Source organism: Ixodes scapularis, unplaced genomic scaffold, assembly GCF_016920785.2.
Source record: "Ixodes scapularis isolate PalLabHiFi unplaced genomic scaffold, ASM1692078v2 PGA_scaffold8__174_contigs__length_109621045, whole genome shotgun sequence".
Classification (NCBI taxonomy): domain Eukaryota; kingdom Metazoa; phylum Arthropoda; class Arachnida; order Ixodida; family Ixodidae; genus Ixodes; species Ixodes scapularis.
The window spans coordinates 65,905,551-65,922,539 of NW_024609883.1; the positions used below are offsets into that span (position 1 = coordinate 65,905,551).

General features: G+C 45.4%; 1 protein-coding gene across 1 annotated transcript in view; it reads left to right on the forward strand.

Annotated features, from left to right (window-relative positions):
* Positions 1-16,989, forward strand: part of LOC115331485 (KH domain-containing, RNA-binding, signal transduction-associated protein 2) — a 199,582-nt gene that overhangs the window by 140,010 nt on the left and 42,583 nt on the right. The window contains exon 2 of the mRNA XM_040222858.2: positions 14,669-14,805. Within this exon, the coding sequence (XP_040078792.1) occupies positions 14,669-14,805 (137 nt within the window). The remainder of the gene's footprint in view (positions 1-14,668; positions 14,806-16,989) is intronic.

Sequence of the window (16,989 nt, forward strand, 5' to 3'; positions counted from 1 at the left end):
GTCCTCTCCACACCGCTCAACACCCAAGCTGACAGTGCGGTGAAAACCACGTGCTCGTTTGGACCAATAGCACTCTCCCTTTTTTGTCACGTGATCACGTACTCTCGCAGAAAGCGGGGTCAGGCGACGAAGCGGAGGTAGTTGATTGGTTCGTCCAGCACGTAACACCCACCGCACTGTCAGCTTATAAGGCTAACGGAGTACTACAGCTCTGGGCTAGTTCTAGCTCATCTCCGACAGTAAATTGAAATAAACTGCTTACAGTTCGCTTCGTCCCCCCCGGGCCCCCCTAGTTCTTTTCTTGACTTAGTTCATGTTCTTCCTTTTAGCCTTTAGCAGTGTCACTCTTTAAGATTTTGTTCGTTTTTGTTTCCTCTTCTTGAGCGCACGTCTGATTTGAACCTATTTGGACCTATTGGGATCAGCGTTACGGGTTTATATTTCCCTTTGCTATCACACACTTTTTCAAGGCGATAGCCGCGTGTCACAGTATATGGAGAGAGCCTCCGAGAAAAATATAAATATACATGTATGTATAATTTTAATGGGTTTGGAGAGAAGCATTAACACGATTATTATGCAACTTCCTTATTTTAGGATTTATTTCCGAAGAGAGTCGCGCGTAGAAAGGTATAGAGCGGAAAGTTCGCCATCGTGGCGTCGCCGAGTGGGCTAGCGCACACAAGCTCGGAGCACGTGGAGTGAAAGCTCGGGCTGAAGAACCCAGGATCCTGTGTTCAGTCGCCACCCCTGCCCGTTTCGATCTGGATGAGCAGCATAGTGTACCGGCGTGCGGTCGTGTATCAGTACTGCGTGGTGCACGTTAAAGACCCCAGGCTAGCGGCTCTACCGCACTGGCTAAATTTCTCATCTAAAGCTGGGAGACAAGTCGCTCGTTGAAGACAAACTAACTTCAAGGCAGTATAAACATACCGACAACAAATTTTCTTTTTTTTTTTTACATATTGAGCCGGATGTACGCCAAGTGAAACCGCCCTATCAAAGACGTGCGCGACCCATTCGCCGCTATGGTCGCTTGTCCACAATTGGCAAAACGCTCCCTAGGACGCTTTTATTAACAATCATCATCATCATCATCATACGCTTATTAGACACCTGCCTTCTAGGCGAAAAGGATAAAGGGGAGGGGGAGGGGAAGTATGTGTGATGATGATGAGAACCTACCGAACCTAAAACCCCTCGCTGTGTTTGCGTTTGTCTTGCAAGCAGCGTCAAATGCGCCAGTGCACGAGGCTGTGTCCCGAGCGACCCTTGGAAGCAGATGGCGTCTCGCATTGAAATGAGCGGCCCTTGGAAGCAAATGGCGGCGGAGCACTCACTCGTGGCACGTGTCTGGCGCGTTTCCACAACAATGGTTGGCGGTACTTCTAAGCGCTGAATTTTTTCTTTTTTTTTTTTTGGGGGGGGGGGGGGGGGACCTTAACCGAACCCGGAGGATTGGCTGAAGTCGATAAAGAAGGGCGATAGTTCCCACTAAAGTCACAGGATCCTGGGAAAGTAGCTCCATTGTCTTTTCTCCCTGCTAACCGGGCACAAACCTATACTAACATACAGACAACCAAACCCTGCAAGGTGATATTGGCTCATCAGTCTCAGTTGTCACGGCTAGGGTGCCTTCATGTGCGCTTTGCTTAGGGTGGAGATATCTGGCCATTTTGTTCCCACTTTTACATTTATTTTTTGTTCAGAAGCGCGTGAAAGACCGTGTCCCTGCACGCGTCTGTACCGCTGACTGTGCTATGGCGACATTTTGTTTTCGTCGATTTCTTTGTATTTTCCCTGGGAGCGCGTGCTGTCGGCATCGGGTACTACAAAAGGTGGCAACACTCTAAACAAAAGGTCATTAAGGCACCCTAGTCACGGCAGTCGCCATTTCGGTCCATTCAATGTTCGAAACTTCGAAAGAGCCCTTCTGAACTAGTCGCGCCAAGATCACTCTCGTACTAAAGTCTTCCTCGCGAATATAAGCGTCTTTGGCGCTGTGTTTGCAATCCACCTATCAATCATGCATATCTCCACAGACCTCTTTTAATAGTGGATCCACGCGGCGACTCCTAGCTTGCGTCCGCGTCGACTCGAGCGCGTAAAAGGCTCTTTCACACAGTTGTGTCGACTGCGTTGCGCTGCATTGCGTCGTGCAGCACAGCGCCTCCCCGTTGGCTCGTCGTAAGATCGCCAGGGTAACAGCTCGACGCAAGCAGTCGTAAGAAGACGCAAGTGGTTGCAGACGCACTTCAACGCAACTGTGTGAACGAGACTTAACAGAGCCTGAGAACGCATGGATGCGTGCGTCTGCAGCTTTGCTATATTCCCGTCGAACTGCACTGCGTTTACCCCTTCTAGAGAAATGATAATTCATTAACAATCCCGTAATAGACAACATTTTTATTTATATTGTTAGAACGGAAGAAGTGAGGCTAAGCCAAAAAGGCCCCGCGCATCTCGAGCAGCAGCGGAAACGCTCGAGCTGCGCTCGGACGATTGCTCCAACGATTCTCCTGGCGACACCATCATAGTCAAATCTCTTCATTGTATTAAACTCATCTATTCACCAAGAGCCTGACAGATTGGTGGAGGTCCGTGGCTCCTTACCTCTTGGGATCGCCTTCAAGACCTGGAGCTTCGTAGCGGACGCACGGCCCGTCCACTCGCCATGCCCGATGAAGAAGGAAACGCGATCAGGCCCCGGGCTCCCACGGTAACCATCAAACACCGCCAGCGGGACCCTCCGATATTTACGGGATGTCCTGACTCGGACGTCGAGGATTGACTAAAGAATTATATGGTATTGCCAAAGCCCAACCCTCCATGATATACCATGTACGCCTTCGGCTCTAGAACAATAATCTGTCCGGTTGCCGTAAAAGAAGGGGAGTAAAGTGGTAGGCGAGGACGGAGCATCCTTTAGGTAGCGCCATTCGCAACAAACTAACCTCTTCCTTTCTTTTTTTTTTTTTTTTCTGGTAGACAAAAAAGATATTGGCCGGCTTACTTTACATTTTCTCTGTACGGCCTATCCTTCCCTCCTGGGGCTCTTGAGAGGAAGACGTTGGTAAGTAGAAATACACTGTAAGTATAGCAGAGTACTCCTATAAATTCGGAAAAGAGGGGTGAGTCGTAGGTGGGGAGAGGTAACGTAACGTAATAATTTTTTTTATCAAGAAAGGAGGTGTTTCGGAAAGTGGACACGGCAGCGCTCGCCTCCTGGTGCCATTTTTATGTTCTGTCGTTCTGTCCCTTCCATCTGCAGCGATAGCTCTTACGGGCTCTTCCCAGCCCACTACTGGAAATGACGTCCGTTGTCGTTGTACTGGTAGCAGTAGTTGTTGGCGTTTTAGTTGGCGTTGTAGTTGGCGTAATAGGGCGTGTGGCGTGCGGCGCGATATAGGGAGTATTCACTGGACGCCATATTTGTGGGTGCTGTTTAGAGCGCATCAATCAGAACGAGCTCACATCAATAGGCTGCTAAGACCGGCATTCTTGAGGGTGCGGAATGCACGTTGCAAAAGAACTGTGGAGGCTCGCCATCAGCACGCGCTCAGCATTCGCGCACACAGCTATGGCCGCCAATGAATACTCCCTATAGACCCCTTCAAACGTTGCGCCCTCTTATATGGTTGGTCCGAAAATACTGCAAAGTGGAGTGCACAAAAGACACCATCAAAATGGCGAGTCTATCAATTATATACAATCTCTTGGAAGTGAATATTATATCAGTTATTAGACTTGCCAGCTTGTTGGTGTTTTTTGCACGCGCCACTTTGCAGTACTTTCAGATCTACCATAAGAGGGGTTAATGTTTGAAAGGGTAAAAGACCAACTGCTTGACAAAAAAAAAAAAAAAAAAAGCTCGTTACTTGTAAATAAAAAAACGGCGTTACGGACCAACATTACTTCAAGATAAAAGGAAGGCGCGTTACAGTTACTGTTACCGTTAAAAAGTAGCGCACTTTACTTTTGCATTACTTTTTGTTAACTATGAATGAACACGTTTCACTCTTTTGACGTTACAGGTATGCATGCATACGCGCCATATTTCGAGAAACATTATATGTCCATCCGGAAACTGAATGTAATTACCTTATCTTTTCTGCTGTTCCACCTGAATTCTCACGAGAAAAAAAAAAAAGAAGACCGTATCACACTAAAACAATTACATAATTTTGCGCCTAAAACCACAAAAAAAAAATAAGTGTAATTTTCTTTTAGGTTTTGGGAAGACTATTAAACGAGTAGTGTAGCTATTTTACCCGTTACTCTAAATAAATAATGCAAGATACGTTGCCCGTTACTGCTTTCAAAACGTAACTGGTACGCTACAACGTTACCGGAAAAAGTTCCACATTACCGGTAGCGTCGTTACTCGTAACGCGTTACCGACAACACTGGCTACACCACAGAGCTACGCCACAGCATCGGGAATCAGCTTTCTTAGGCGGAACAAACATGAGTATGAGTCTCCAGTAGTGCCCCCTATAGATGGCCACATTGCTGCGACGTCGCGTTCGATGATTCTTCGTCTTTCTCAAAAAAATCCAAATTCGATCGGAGTTAATGGTTGAAATTAAAAGGATCGTCTAGGTGGCGCGAGCCGCCGCCCGATTGAAAGGATTCAGCCGTCGTAACCACCCACCCATGCAATGCCGACGGCCTGCGCATCACGTCATCGTTGGTGGATCACTGAGCACCCCCGGCGGCAAACGCGCTGATACTCGACAAGAGATACGCCTACGACTTCGCGTGACGTGACGGAACAATCGCTCTGAATGTGAATACACGGGACTGCTCGGGTATCTTTGGAGGCCGGTTCTGACGGGGATGGTGAAGGCTTCCCGCCCACATGGAACGCTGTGAATATGCGCACTGGATGACCCCACAAGGTCCTGCTCGTTCAATGCCTTAATTTTGTTTCTCGCTCCACGGAAAAAACAAGACGTCTTTCCAGTTACGTAGGGGGTTGTCTGGGACAGAGCGTAGGAGGAAGGGAGGAAGGGGAGAGGGGGGGGGGGGGGGGGGGAGAGCGCTTTTTATTTAATCAACGTTCCTTCGCTTCCGCGTCGTCTCGACAATCGTTAACGCCGCCGACTTATGGGCGGGGAGCGACGACCCCGTGGGACCGCCGCCTCTTCCGCGTCCAAGAGGTTCGTTCTTGCCGAGGCGCCTTTCTACAAACAAACAAACGATGGTTGCCTTATTGTCCTTCCAAAATCTCGTTCTTTTTTTTTTTTCACCTTTTTGAGACGGGCCGTCATTTTATCGTATTAGCGGTCCGCGGGCGCCCTGAAGAGGGGGCGGACAGCCAGTGGGAATGGAACACCGTCGCGTTGTTCTCTCTTTATGTTTTTCGTCTGCCTCAAGGTCGACCGCATTGCGTTTACCCAATACCTCCTAGAAGACAGAGAGTGCGCCTCCCCGTTGTCACTGGTGGATCCAGCGCGTTGTGCAGCGTCTCCATGGCGGCACGCGCAGGCCTTATCTTCTAGTCTAGGTGGTACCGGTTCATTCCCTCATCCAGCTCGGTTGTGTATAGTTTAGTTAGGAAGGCAAGCCTGGCAGGGGCCCTAATCTGGACACTAAGAGAAAAAGTCGGCGGCCGTAATTGGCCGGCACCGCACTTGACCTTGGCGCCGGCCAATCACAGCCGCCAGATTTCTCGCCGACTTTTTCGCTAAGGGTCCAGGTTAGGGCCCCAGGACTGTGTCCAGTCTTCTTTCCCTTCCACCTGATACCGCTAGGCAAACAAAAAGGTCGCAGCCATTGAAAGAGCCAATAGAAAGTTAGGCTTAGAGATATCGGCATGCCATTCCCTGATCGTCTTGTGGGCGCCCAGCCATTTTGGTGCGTAGTTAAAAGCGGGCGATGCTGGTGATTGTTGCGATTTAAAGATTCTACCTCCCTGAGCCTAAGACGCGGTGTCAGGACGGTCGGGCGATATCGTTTTGATCTACCGAGGACTGTTCTATCGTTTCTTGACAGGAAAGCTTTCTTGCGATCCCAGATAAAGGTCCAGATAACTCTCACCTTTTAATGATTTTAGGCATAACGTTTAGGCTACGTGGCTTAAGCTACAGCCCATTGTAAAGGAAACAGACATTAGCATTCATCCATCCATTCATCAAGATGGCTGAACTGTAGCTTATTTAGTGGCTGACTCTAGGGCTTGTGTGTATGCAGGCACTCTAGGCTCTAATGTCGTCGAGGTTTTCTTTTTATTTGTGTGTGTTGATAGTATATCGCATGGCGTCCTGAGTTTTTTTTACGTAGATAACGTTGATCCTGAAAGGGCCCCGCTTTATTGGTGCAAAAGATAGTGAACACCGTTCACTGAAATGTCCAGTACGGCCTGCTTGAACATTCTAAATTTTCTCCAACAAACTGGTGAACCCTCCCCCCCCCCCCCCCTCCAAAAAAAAACAAATCTAAATAATTGTGTTTTTTTCTGTTTGTCGCTCTAAACCTTCTACCGTAGCAATTCCTTGGACTGCTACTAAATTTCAGCTATTGACAGTCCAGGGTTTCTCCATCCCTTAGATGGGCATCGAGCCGCCCCCTACTTATTTTTTCTCTGAACTACAGAACAAACGATGAACAAACCGTCTCTGCGCTTGAGCCTCACCGACTGGGGCTCAGTCAGAACTGTCCAATCGGCTCAACAAGAGAACGACGTGTGGTTACGACATGCCGTTCTCTCGTTCCACCCGTGCGAACGCCGAACGCCGGCGCCCGGCCCTCGGCGTTCACCCGGTTCACCTTCGAACGCAGAGAGGGCAGCCAAAGGCAGCCCTCTCTGCTTTGCATCTACGCACTAACCAATCCAACCAGAGCTCGACGCTCTAATTCCCCCCCCCCCCCCCCCCTCCCGGCGCTCTCATTTCCTTTTCTCCCTCCGTCTCCGGACCGTTTAAGTAAGCGGTAGCTTACTTAAACGGTCCGGTCAATTTTCGTCTTCAAGAAAACAATAAAATCTTGTTTAAACTGTGTTTAGGAACACCCTAAGCGCAATATTCGAATTTTTCATCCACCTCCATGCGAGAAATTGGATTTTAAACTCTTCCCGAAACGCACCCTCAATAAAACGACATTTTTGTTGGCAACATTGGCAACCGCAGAAGCACTGACGTAACATCAGGTAAAGAGTCGCGTTGGGGTGCCTCCCGACTGCTGTGCTGTAGCTTTTAGTTTTTTATTCGTTTAACCTTGTTGCTCTGTCAGACTAGATCTTCGTGGATTTAAGGACACTTTTGTTGTGCGGTTGGTTGAAACAACCCTTCGACTGCAGACAAACGATGTCCTGCCGCCGTGTGAAATAGAATCGAGCTGTCCGCGTGCGAATGTGGCCGCAACCATTCAGGATCCAGATTGGTCTCGGTTTCGCCGCATAATATTTTTAAAATACAACTGTTCCTCTAGCATGAATTTCTCATGATCTTGCAAGACATTTAAATAGTCTAAACGTCTAAATTCACGATAGAGCTCACCTTTAATGCTATTTGTATGCAAAATGGTTTCGTTATCGGTTGCGCCGCATATACATTTTTATTTTTATTTTGTGTGTGTGTGTAGCTGCTGCTCTACGCTCAATTCCATATGATCTCGCAAGACATAACCTTCAAATGTCTACGTTGACGGTAGAGCAACTTTTTTAATCCACTGTCTCCCACAGTAATGACTCTAATCGATGTGATTGATCTCGTGGACTCCAGTTTTGTCTTCAACACTAATTTATATAGAGTGCAAGAACGCCTGCTGATAAGCAAGCGGCGAAGGAAATATTTTTCAAGCATCTCGTGCGTTTATTTACCCGGCAATGCGCTCAAAGCATCATGGCCCCTGCCTGGCTGATATAGTTTTCTGCAATTTATATTGTCCATTGACTGGCGCGCACTTTCTTTCTATTTCTTAATTTTTTGAAAGCGTGCTGATGATCCTATAACAACCAGGTGTTCATAGTTATCCCACATTTCAGACGTCTTGGGAACCATCAAGCAGGGAGCCCCATATTTGTCAAGTTTCAACACTTTTGTTTTTGATACGACTCATAAGGGTTGGAACATTGCACATTTGAGCTAAAACATTTTATAATCACCATACTGTCCAAATTTATAACTAAAAATTGAAGCCTTCCAACCACATAAATATGTAAAGACAAAGTTTATTTCACAACTGGCTCGTGGAACGATTAAAGACCGACGACCAGTTCGCGATTTCCACTTTTCCCTCGCTTCCTTCTTTCCCCTTTCTACGCAGTCCACCGTTGCCTGTTTCATCCTCCCCCATGGTGAGGAGGATCTTCTGCCTTGCAGAATCTCGAGTCTGGTCGTCGGCCTTTAAGCAACCAACAAGTTTCAAAGAAAACTATTTTTTATGTTCCAAAGGACAGTAAGGGAAGTGCTCTTTGGAGCCCTGGAGAGCATTTCCCATTCTAACATTTTGAAGGTTTCACTTCCTAAGTAAAAGTGTTAATCGGTAAACATTCCCCAAGACCTACAAGCCAAGAACTCACCCTTCTCAATCCAGAGTCGATCAGCGACATCACCGTGTAAACGCTGCAGTGGGTTGGTGCGACGGTGGACATCACACAAGTGCTGCGTGAATAACGTGTACTTCGCAAAAATGAGGTTCCCCAGGAGGTTGCCGGTTCCCAAAAATTGTTTCAAAAACGAAGAAGAATAAAAGTCGGGTACACGCACGTCCGGAGACCACATGTCCCACGGCATCGTCACAGAATTTCCCCTGAGCACTTTCCGCAGCATTAAGACTGCCAGACATATAATGGCTTTGAATTGCGGATTTTCTTTCTTATTCATGACAATGCTCGGTTACAGATACCGTCAGAAACATAGACAGCCTCGGCAATCCTCTTTGCAAAGGTGTGGTAACTCTGCGAAGACTGATATGTCAATCCGAGGAACGCACGGATAGTTGCTCCAAGCTCACGGCCGTCTTGAAATAATATCTCGATACAAGTCGCGTTTTTTTTTTTATGCTTTGACAAGAGACGCAATTCAGCTGAGAACGACCTAAAATAGAGTATAAGAAAAAACAAAATAGAAAACACTCATCGAGGAACATATTCCAACCCCCGCATACACGAAGTGCCTGCACAGCCGACGATCCCATGCCTGATGTTACGTCACGCATAACGGCAGGATATCAGCCATCTACTTTGGCTAAATTCTGGGTGCAGTTTCGTACACACGTCCATGACTAGTTTAAATTACATCCGGACATTATAGACCAAAATAAAATTTACGTTTGTCTATATGAAGGCTCCCTAGACCTGACGAGCGCAGAAACTTCCGGTTTAGACCGGACAATCCCTTTAAGAGTTCCATCCTGTTTCCAGTAGTTCTCAAACCTAACAATCAATCAAATATTGAAACCTCTGCATGCCCACACGAGGGAAGTTTTTGTCCGGCTCGTAAACCACGCTGCCTTTTCAGCTCCAGAATGGTAGTCTAAGAAGCCACGCTCCGAAGGAGCCCACCTACGATAGGAACGATGTGCGCTTAGCTGCTCTATATTCATGAGGCTACGGACCCACCCCGCACTGTGCGCGGCTTAGGCAAAGTACTTCTTTAGTATGCTTAGACGAACCTCTGATAGGCGACCTCTTGGAGCACAGACTCCCGCTTCCGAGAGCGTTCAATCTACAACGATGTCCTTGCTTGGCGGCGGAGCCGTAATTGAAACCCGAAACTCATTCATTATTCGACTTTCTTCTTTTTTTTTTTTTTTTCTTTCGTCGATCAGTGGATTTTTGGTCATTAAATCTCAACGAACGACAAACACAAAAAGAAGTCAGAATTGAAATTACACATTACTATACTATTACCACGAGAAACAACTTGCATCTTAATTATCGCGTCTTTTCTTAATCGTATGTCAAATTCGCTTCCTGATAGATATACCGTAATCAACAAGCAACATGACTTGAATTTCTATAAGGCCATGAGACACTGGAGTAAGAGTAAGTATTTAAAATTACAACTACCTTGCTTTCAAAGTAAAGTCAATAAGAGACCAAACTACTAGCGCTGAAATAGCTCTTCATTGCAATTATGCATTGTTTTTCAAAATTACGCTGCTTGAACACATACGAGACTTCAATTACGTTGGTGTGATAGCATTTGTCCGCACTGAAATGTATCGGTTTATTCTTTGTTTCACCTTTGAGCGTTCAGTAACGGCGTTCGACATTCGTCACATTAATGCCTCTATTTCACCTATTTTATTAATAGTATTATATTTGACCCGAGTTCTCAGTATGTTAGATACGAGTTATGCGTTTTATTATTTTGCAACATCACCAATATTCTTATATTGTTCCTATCCGGCTAGTCCAAATTAAAATATTCTATTAGCGTTAGTAGACCCTTCAAGACTCGAATGAAGATCTAGCCTTTAATCTTTTTAGAAAAAGCCGGTAGGAATCACGATCTTCTTTCAGTGTGAACGGAGACTAAACTTCTTTAAAGGATTCTTGTTATTTTTTTTTTTTCTGAGCGCTTGGATACACAACGTATGTCATAAAACAATGTCTAAAAAACTTGGCGCTATAGTTACGTCGCGAGAAGCATTTTTGGTTACGTCGCCAGACAGATTGTGTTACGTCGCGAGGCACATTTTGTGTTAAGTCGCGAGACATATTCTGTGCTACGTCGCAAGGCACATTTTGTGTTAGGAGTGGTTTTGATATTTTAGCACTTGGACCCGAAATAGAAGCGTGTTTCGGAATTGCTTTTCAACAAACTCAACTTTAAAAAAAAAAACGCATTTTTGTTGTAAATAAGCAAAAATTAGCGCAGTATTTAAGTTACGAGACTAATCTTGAGTGCCGACCAATTACGAAACGCGCTTCTATGCTGGTACGTCGTCTCAAAAAAGAAGCACGTCCTGACGCTCGAAATGAGTTTCACAACCTAAATAATGCGCTTGTTTTATATTTTCTTTTCGGGAAGGTGTTTTCTTTTTTATTACAAACTCGTACTATACAAGCACTTTAAAAAAATTCGGCAGATGCACCTAAGACTGTTTACGTGTAGGAATGCGAAAGCATTCCTACACGCAGAGCCTTCCTACAAGCATCGCACCACGTCTTCCTATCGCACATGGCGCTTTGGCGGTGACATCACTCTCCTCCACTGCGCAGGTGCGGCGAACCAAGCCGGCTTCACGACGGCTACTGTGACGAAGCATTGCGTTGCTGTGCTTTTCTTTGTGTTTATTGGAAATGAGAATTTAGGTGCCGTTTTTCTGCTACAGACGGTTACAGACAACGGTTACAGACAACGCCGGCTTCGCTCCATGAAACAGCTAAAGCTTTCGCATTAAAAAGTTTTGTTTTGTTAAATGAGTCAGTTTATTTTTTATTTTTTTTTTACATAAAGGCCTGCAACTCTGTTCACCATTATAGCAGGGGTGAGTACATAAAATACATGAAAATCTAACAAAAACATATAAACACAAACAAACTTGTATAAACGTTTGACACTTCTGTCGATACCCAACTCGTTCTCCTATAGGTTTTGGAAAGAAAGAATATGCAAAAACATCAGTAATGCAAAAGTAGGGTTGGAGTTTGTTCTGGTAATCCGCCATTCCCGATATAAATATATATATATATATATGCAGGCGCAGCGCACTACAGTCTTGTCGGCTTGCAACGTACTGCAACGCACTACTTGTTGCTCGCTTTTGCTGCTTACTGTTTGCATCAAAACCGGGTAAGCGTTTGTGTGCTGAAAACGTTCAGCGATTCTATATAGCGACGATTTAAATCCCCCCATCTCCTCACCTTGCCCCCCCCCCCCCCCCCCCACCAATCCCGCCATCCCTCTTCCCCTTCCACTTTAGGATAAAACGTTTTCACGCATTTATGCAGGATCTCTCGCTCCAAACACGTATACATTTCTCTGGACAGAGAAGTGTACAACAACGATCGTCGTAAATTCTCCATGAGTTTGTGACAGGTCGAGAAAGTGCCCGAGAAGCAGCCGTGGCGGGTTTACTCAAAATAAAAAATGGCACTCATTCACTGTCGTTCTAAGTTATTGTACTTCCTTTTTTTTTTTTTTGTAGCGGTTTTTTTTAATGTTTTCTATCGGGTATGTTGTGGAAGCTTGATCGTTGGGAAATATTTAGGCTGCCTGGCGACGAATGGCAAGATGTTCCGTTGGAGAGAAGTTTGGAGTTCCAAATTACACTTCCTCGCATCTTTTTTTCTCTCTTTTTTTTTTGTTACGTTTTACTACACGCATTTATTATTGTTGCCACACTTCATACCTTCGATTAAAAATGTATTCCAGCTAAGAATAAAAATCAGTCAAAAGAAATGTCTTGTTTTGAAGCAAAACACCAAAAGAATGTTAAAAGCAGATGGTGTGCCAAATAGGCATTTACAAGTGATTTTATTTATTTTTTTTATTTATAAAAGGGGGTATTTTTTTATAAAAGGGAAGAAATTATGCATAATCTGTGCATCATTTCGCGATTTCGAAAAATGTCTATATAAAAATGCGTGTATAATTATACGGGTCACCCATAGACACCGACAACTTAAGAAGGTGTAGCTTGCTATCTTAATGCTTCCTGCTTCGTGATTGGTTCTTCGGCGCATTCACCGGCTAATGTCGCAATCCCATTGCTTTAGGAGGAATAATTAGATGCTGGGGGCTCGCCACGCCCTGCACTTCTTAATCTGTCGGCGACATAGAGTGAATGCCGAGAACAAGTCGTCTGCTTCTTGCCGAGGAGTTTCGGTGACGTCAGAACGACGCCGAGCTCTGATTGGCTTTGATTGAAAGGATTGCTGATAGTAGACTTCAATGCTAGATGCCTTGACGTCTACCCACTATTTTTTTATCAATCAGCCAATAAGAGCTCGACGTTCTGACATCATCGCAGCCCCTCTGCAAGAAGCAGACCAACTTACGCTCCGCAGGTAATAATCTAGAGTGAAATGTCTCATGCCTTCGGGACGCTTCGGAAAGGCACGGCAGGGACGCGGGCATCGGGTATGCCAGAGATGGTGCCAATGGGCCCATATCGCTGGCGACGCCTTGATACTCGTATACACCAAGGAAGTTGCAAAACATCACCTGTAAAACCTGTACTCAAGTTTTTATCTAGCTTCCTTTGCGGGTAAACACCGGAATCGCGCATTCTATAGAATATACATAAAGTTAACGAGCGCTTAACATCTTCAACTCGTCGCGACCAAACGAACGCAGCTAAATTTTTGTCTGCTTTCTCTTTCTTGTTCTTTCTCTCGGGACCAGCGATGTGAGCGCTCAGGATTGGCCGCGTTCTGCCGCCGCCTTTCGCCCCTCATCGGTGACTATATACGCAGTTTAAGGGTTCTAGATTGTCAGCTAGATATATAACGAGGCTTGTTTCTCGTTGATTGTCGTTTAATAGTTTTATTAGATGCCATGATACCTGAACACAAAAGATCCAATCTAACAAGTTTTATTGTCAGAAACATTCGTCACAGTCCTGGATTTAATTGGATGGAATTATAGCTGCTAAAACTCTTTTGTAGCTGAAGATCAGTTTAAAAAAACTGCATCCAGCTACAATTTAAAAATATATATATATATATACATAGAAATTTCTGTTGTCATTACACTGATTCTGGACAAAATGCGTTAGCATTTGATGCCGGGGGTCCGACTCAGCGAAGGATGGGAAATTGAACTTCGCAACGTTCCGCATACTGCTGTATTTGGAGAGCTAGACTGTTCCTCCGGGCGTCGACTCTTTCAAATGCAGCCACTATAGCTTCCCTCTATCGCCACCTATAGGGTCCGCATACTGTTGTCTTCAAAATGCCAATCTTTCCCCTCCCGGGTGTCGGCGGTTTCGCGCAAACGGTGTCGTCGCTGCTCTTCGGTTTTACGTTGCCCCGTACGTTACGCCACCGCCATGGCTGCTCGATTTCCTCCTCTCCCACTCCCGCTTTGCGTTTTTTGAAGCGTGCCAGGAAGCTCTTTTCCTGTACGAGGGAAAGTTGGCGTACGGGAGTGAACGAATGGAAGCGAAAGAGCACAACAAGAAACGCGCATCGGACTCACGAAGCCAGTCCAGTCCAAACGAAAACGGCTGCATGCCCCAGCGCAATAAATGTTCATTCAATTAAAAACGAAACAATCAAAGAATAATAAAAGCCTCTTCCGTGGCACACCTACATCTTTACAGTTTTTCCCACCAGTCCACTATATAGTCGGTGGCAGGTTGAACGTTCAGGGGAAGCTCCTCCAACACCATCTAGAAGACAAGGCCGTAGTATTGACATTTTTGCGTCGCTAGCTGGACACAGATTGGAAACGAATGCTGCGTCAGCGCTTGTCTTCGAGTCAAGTTTGAATCGAACGTTGACACAATCGTCGTGTCAGCGTTGGCCATCGCTGATGACGACATCGCTATCATCACCACCTCCTTCCCCCTTAGCAGAGCGAACGCTGAAGACGAGGCGACCTCCTCTCCAGCGTTCGCTCTGCTAAAGTGCAAAGAGGTGGAAGGAGTTTCCCCTGAACTCTTAATCTTTTGCCGAGTATTGCCTACTTTTTTTAAAATTTTTACTGGCTTGAGAACACAGGAAACATCCGCAAAATTTTCGCTCTCTTTTTCTCTTTTCGTGTCGCAGAAATCCAGCGGATGCAGAGCCAGGCCGGAACAGGAAATGGAGCCCGACCTGTCGGGTGCCCCCTTATGGACATCCACAAGGGGCGCTCGATCAGGGTACAAGTCCGAGTGCAAGTGCCCGTCAAAGACCATCCGAACGTGAGTGGTGCGCCTTGTCGGAAAGACACGCGAACGCTGCGTGAACAATCCCATTGGTTCGAATGCGAGATCAGAAGTTGTTCGTACCTCGCTTTCGTGGCTACCGCAGGCGACCGAGCATTACCATATATTTTCACAGCACTCAACACTCTCACCAGAGGAAAGCAACTCGAATTAGATGGGAGCGTTTAGACAGCATGAGGTTAACCTGTCATTATTTTCATCGCATTCAACTGCATCACACCTGACTAATCGCAGCATGTTTAAAAAGCAATAATCTTCTGCGATTCGCATATTTTGAATGTACATCGGCAACTGTATAGGTACAGGAATAGTCCAGAATGTCAAGGCACAAGAAGATTCCTTTTTGTATTGGAAACCCAAATACAGCAAAAAAAAAAAAAAGCACGGCTCTTTTCGCTCCATCTGTGGCTTATATCATTCTATTTGTGGTTTCAACCATTAAAAAAAAGTCGTCCTGCGTCATGACATCTTGGACGAATTCAATATCAAGACGGCGTTGCATTCAAGATATTCAAGAAATATCTCTATTGGCACTACGGCTCAGTTATCTAGGAGGTGTTAGCTCCTCCCACCTCTTTACACCTTAACAGATCGAACTCTGAAGAGAAGGCTCAAGAGGAGGCACGGTACGTGATTGTATTATGCTGGTGGTCCTTCCTTCTTGCTCTAGCTGATCATAAAAATTAAAATGGTGCGAAATGTATGCTCCAAAAGATGCAGACCTCCTTCGATATTCAATCTGGCACTATCGTCATCTCAGTGCATGGTATCTGTGCAAACAAACGGCGGCTTTTTCCGGACTGGGGGGAGATCGGTGGCCAAATGGGCTAGCGCTCACCAGCTCGAAGCACGTGGAGCGAAAGCTCGTACTCCAGAACCCAGGATCCTGGGCTCAATCCCCACCCCTGCCCGTTTCGATTTGGAGGAGCATCGTACCGGCGTGCGGTCGTGTGTCACTACTGCGTGGTGCACGTTAAAGACCCCAGGCTAGCGGTTGTACTGCACTGGCTAAATAACTCATCTGCAGTTCAGACACCCGACGCCCATTAAGGCAGACTAACTTCCGGCTGTATAAACATACGCACACCAATTTTTCAGGCTGTTGAGAGGAGAAGAAGTTGAACATACTGCCAAGCTGAGGCACGGCCGGACTGGATGTGCGCTATCCAGTCCGGTCTTGGCTGAGGATTTATATGTGGCTCGTACTTTGAAGACAACACGGCGCACGAATTAGATACAACGGTTGAGGCAATGTTTATTTCGGAGTGTGGTTCATTGAATGGAGCAGAAACCAAGAAAAACAAATTTACATTTAAAGCAATAGAATTTTTAGGAAATAAATAATCCTAAATACAAAAGTAAATGCCCGTACTAAATTCCGAGCCCTTTCCTGAAACTATAATTTCGATGCTCCCCAGTTTTTCTTTCAAATTGGCTTTTACAAAAATTTTATTTGGTCATTTCCCTATTCTTTTATTTTGATTAATTTAAACTTGTTACGACATTTGGCGGTGCAAGTTGAGAGTGATAGGTTTATTTCTTTTCTTTCAGCTCTCAATTAAACATTCTGTAAACATTCTGTGGTTCATTGAATCTCTTGGCACAAATTTGGCTCCAAAGCCTTTTGATAGTAACAATTTAATCGAGGAATTTATGGGTCGCCGCATTGTACTGGTCAGTTCTTATGTACGCACTATCAAAACTGAAACAAGTCACGAGCAAATTTTGAGGGAATCGAAGACCCAATTCTCCTCTGCCGTTGACGTGCCCACTTGACGGTGCCGGTGGAATACAGTGTCATGATCGCCATTGTTTTGTTGAGAGCGAAACCGGTTTTTGAGCCATCAGATGGTACTAAATTTTGAAAAGTGTATAAGACCCTTTTTCATGTGACGGTTTTTATTTTTAAATATGACGTAGTTGGGTTCGTCGACAAAATTGTAAAGTATATAGTTTAAGCAAAACTACAATAAAACATTATAGCCAAGAAAAAGGTAGAACTGTGGGCACGAGCTCCTTAAATTCAAGCGCCTTCCAATTGTCAAATAAAATTATTTTCTACTTTGCCCCAACTCAGTTACGTCAGAATCCAACATAGCGATTGTCACAAAAAACTATCTATTAGCGTTGATGCGACATCAATGCAAGCCATGTATTTTC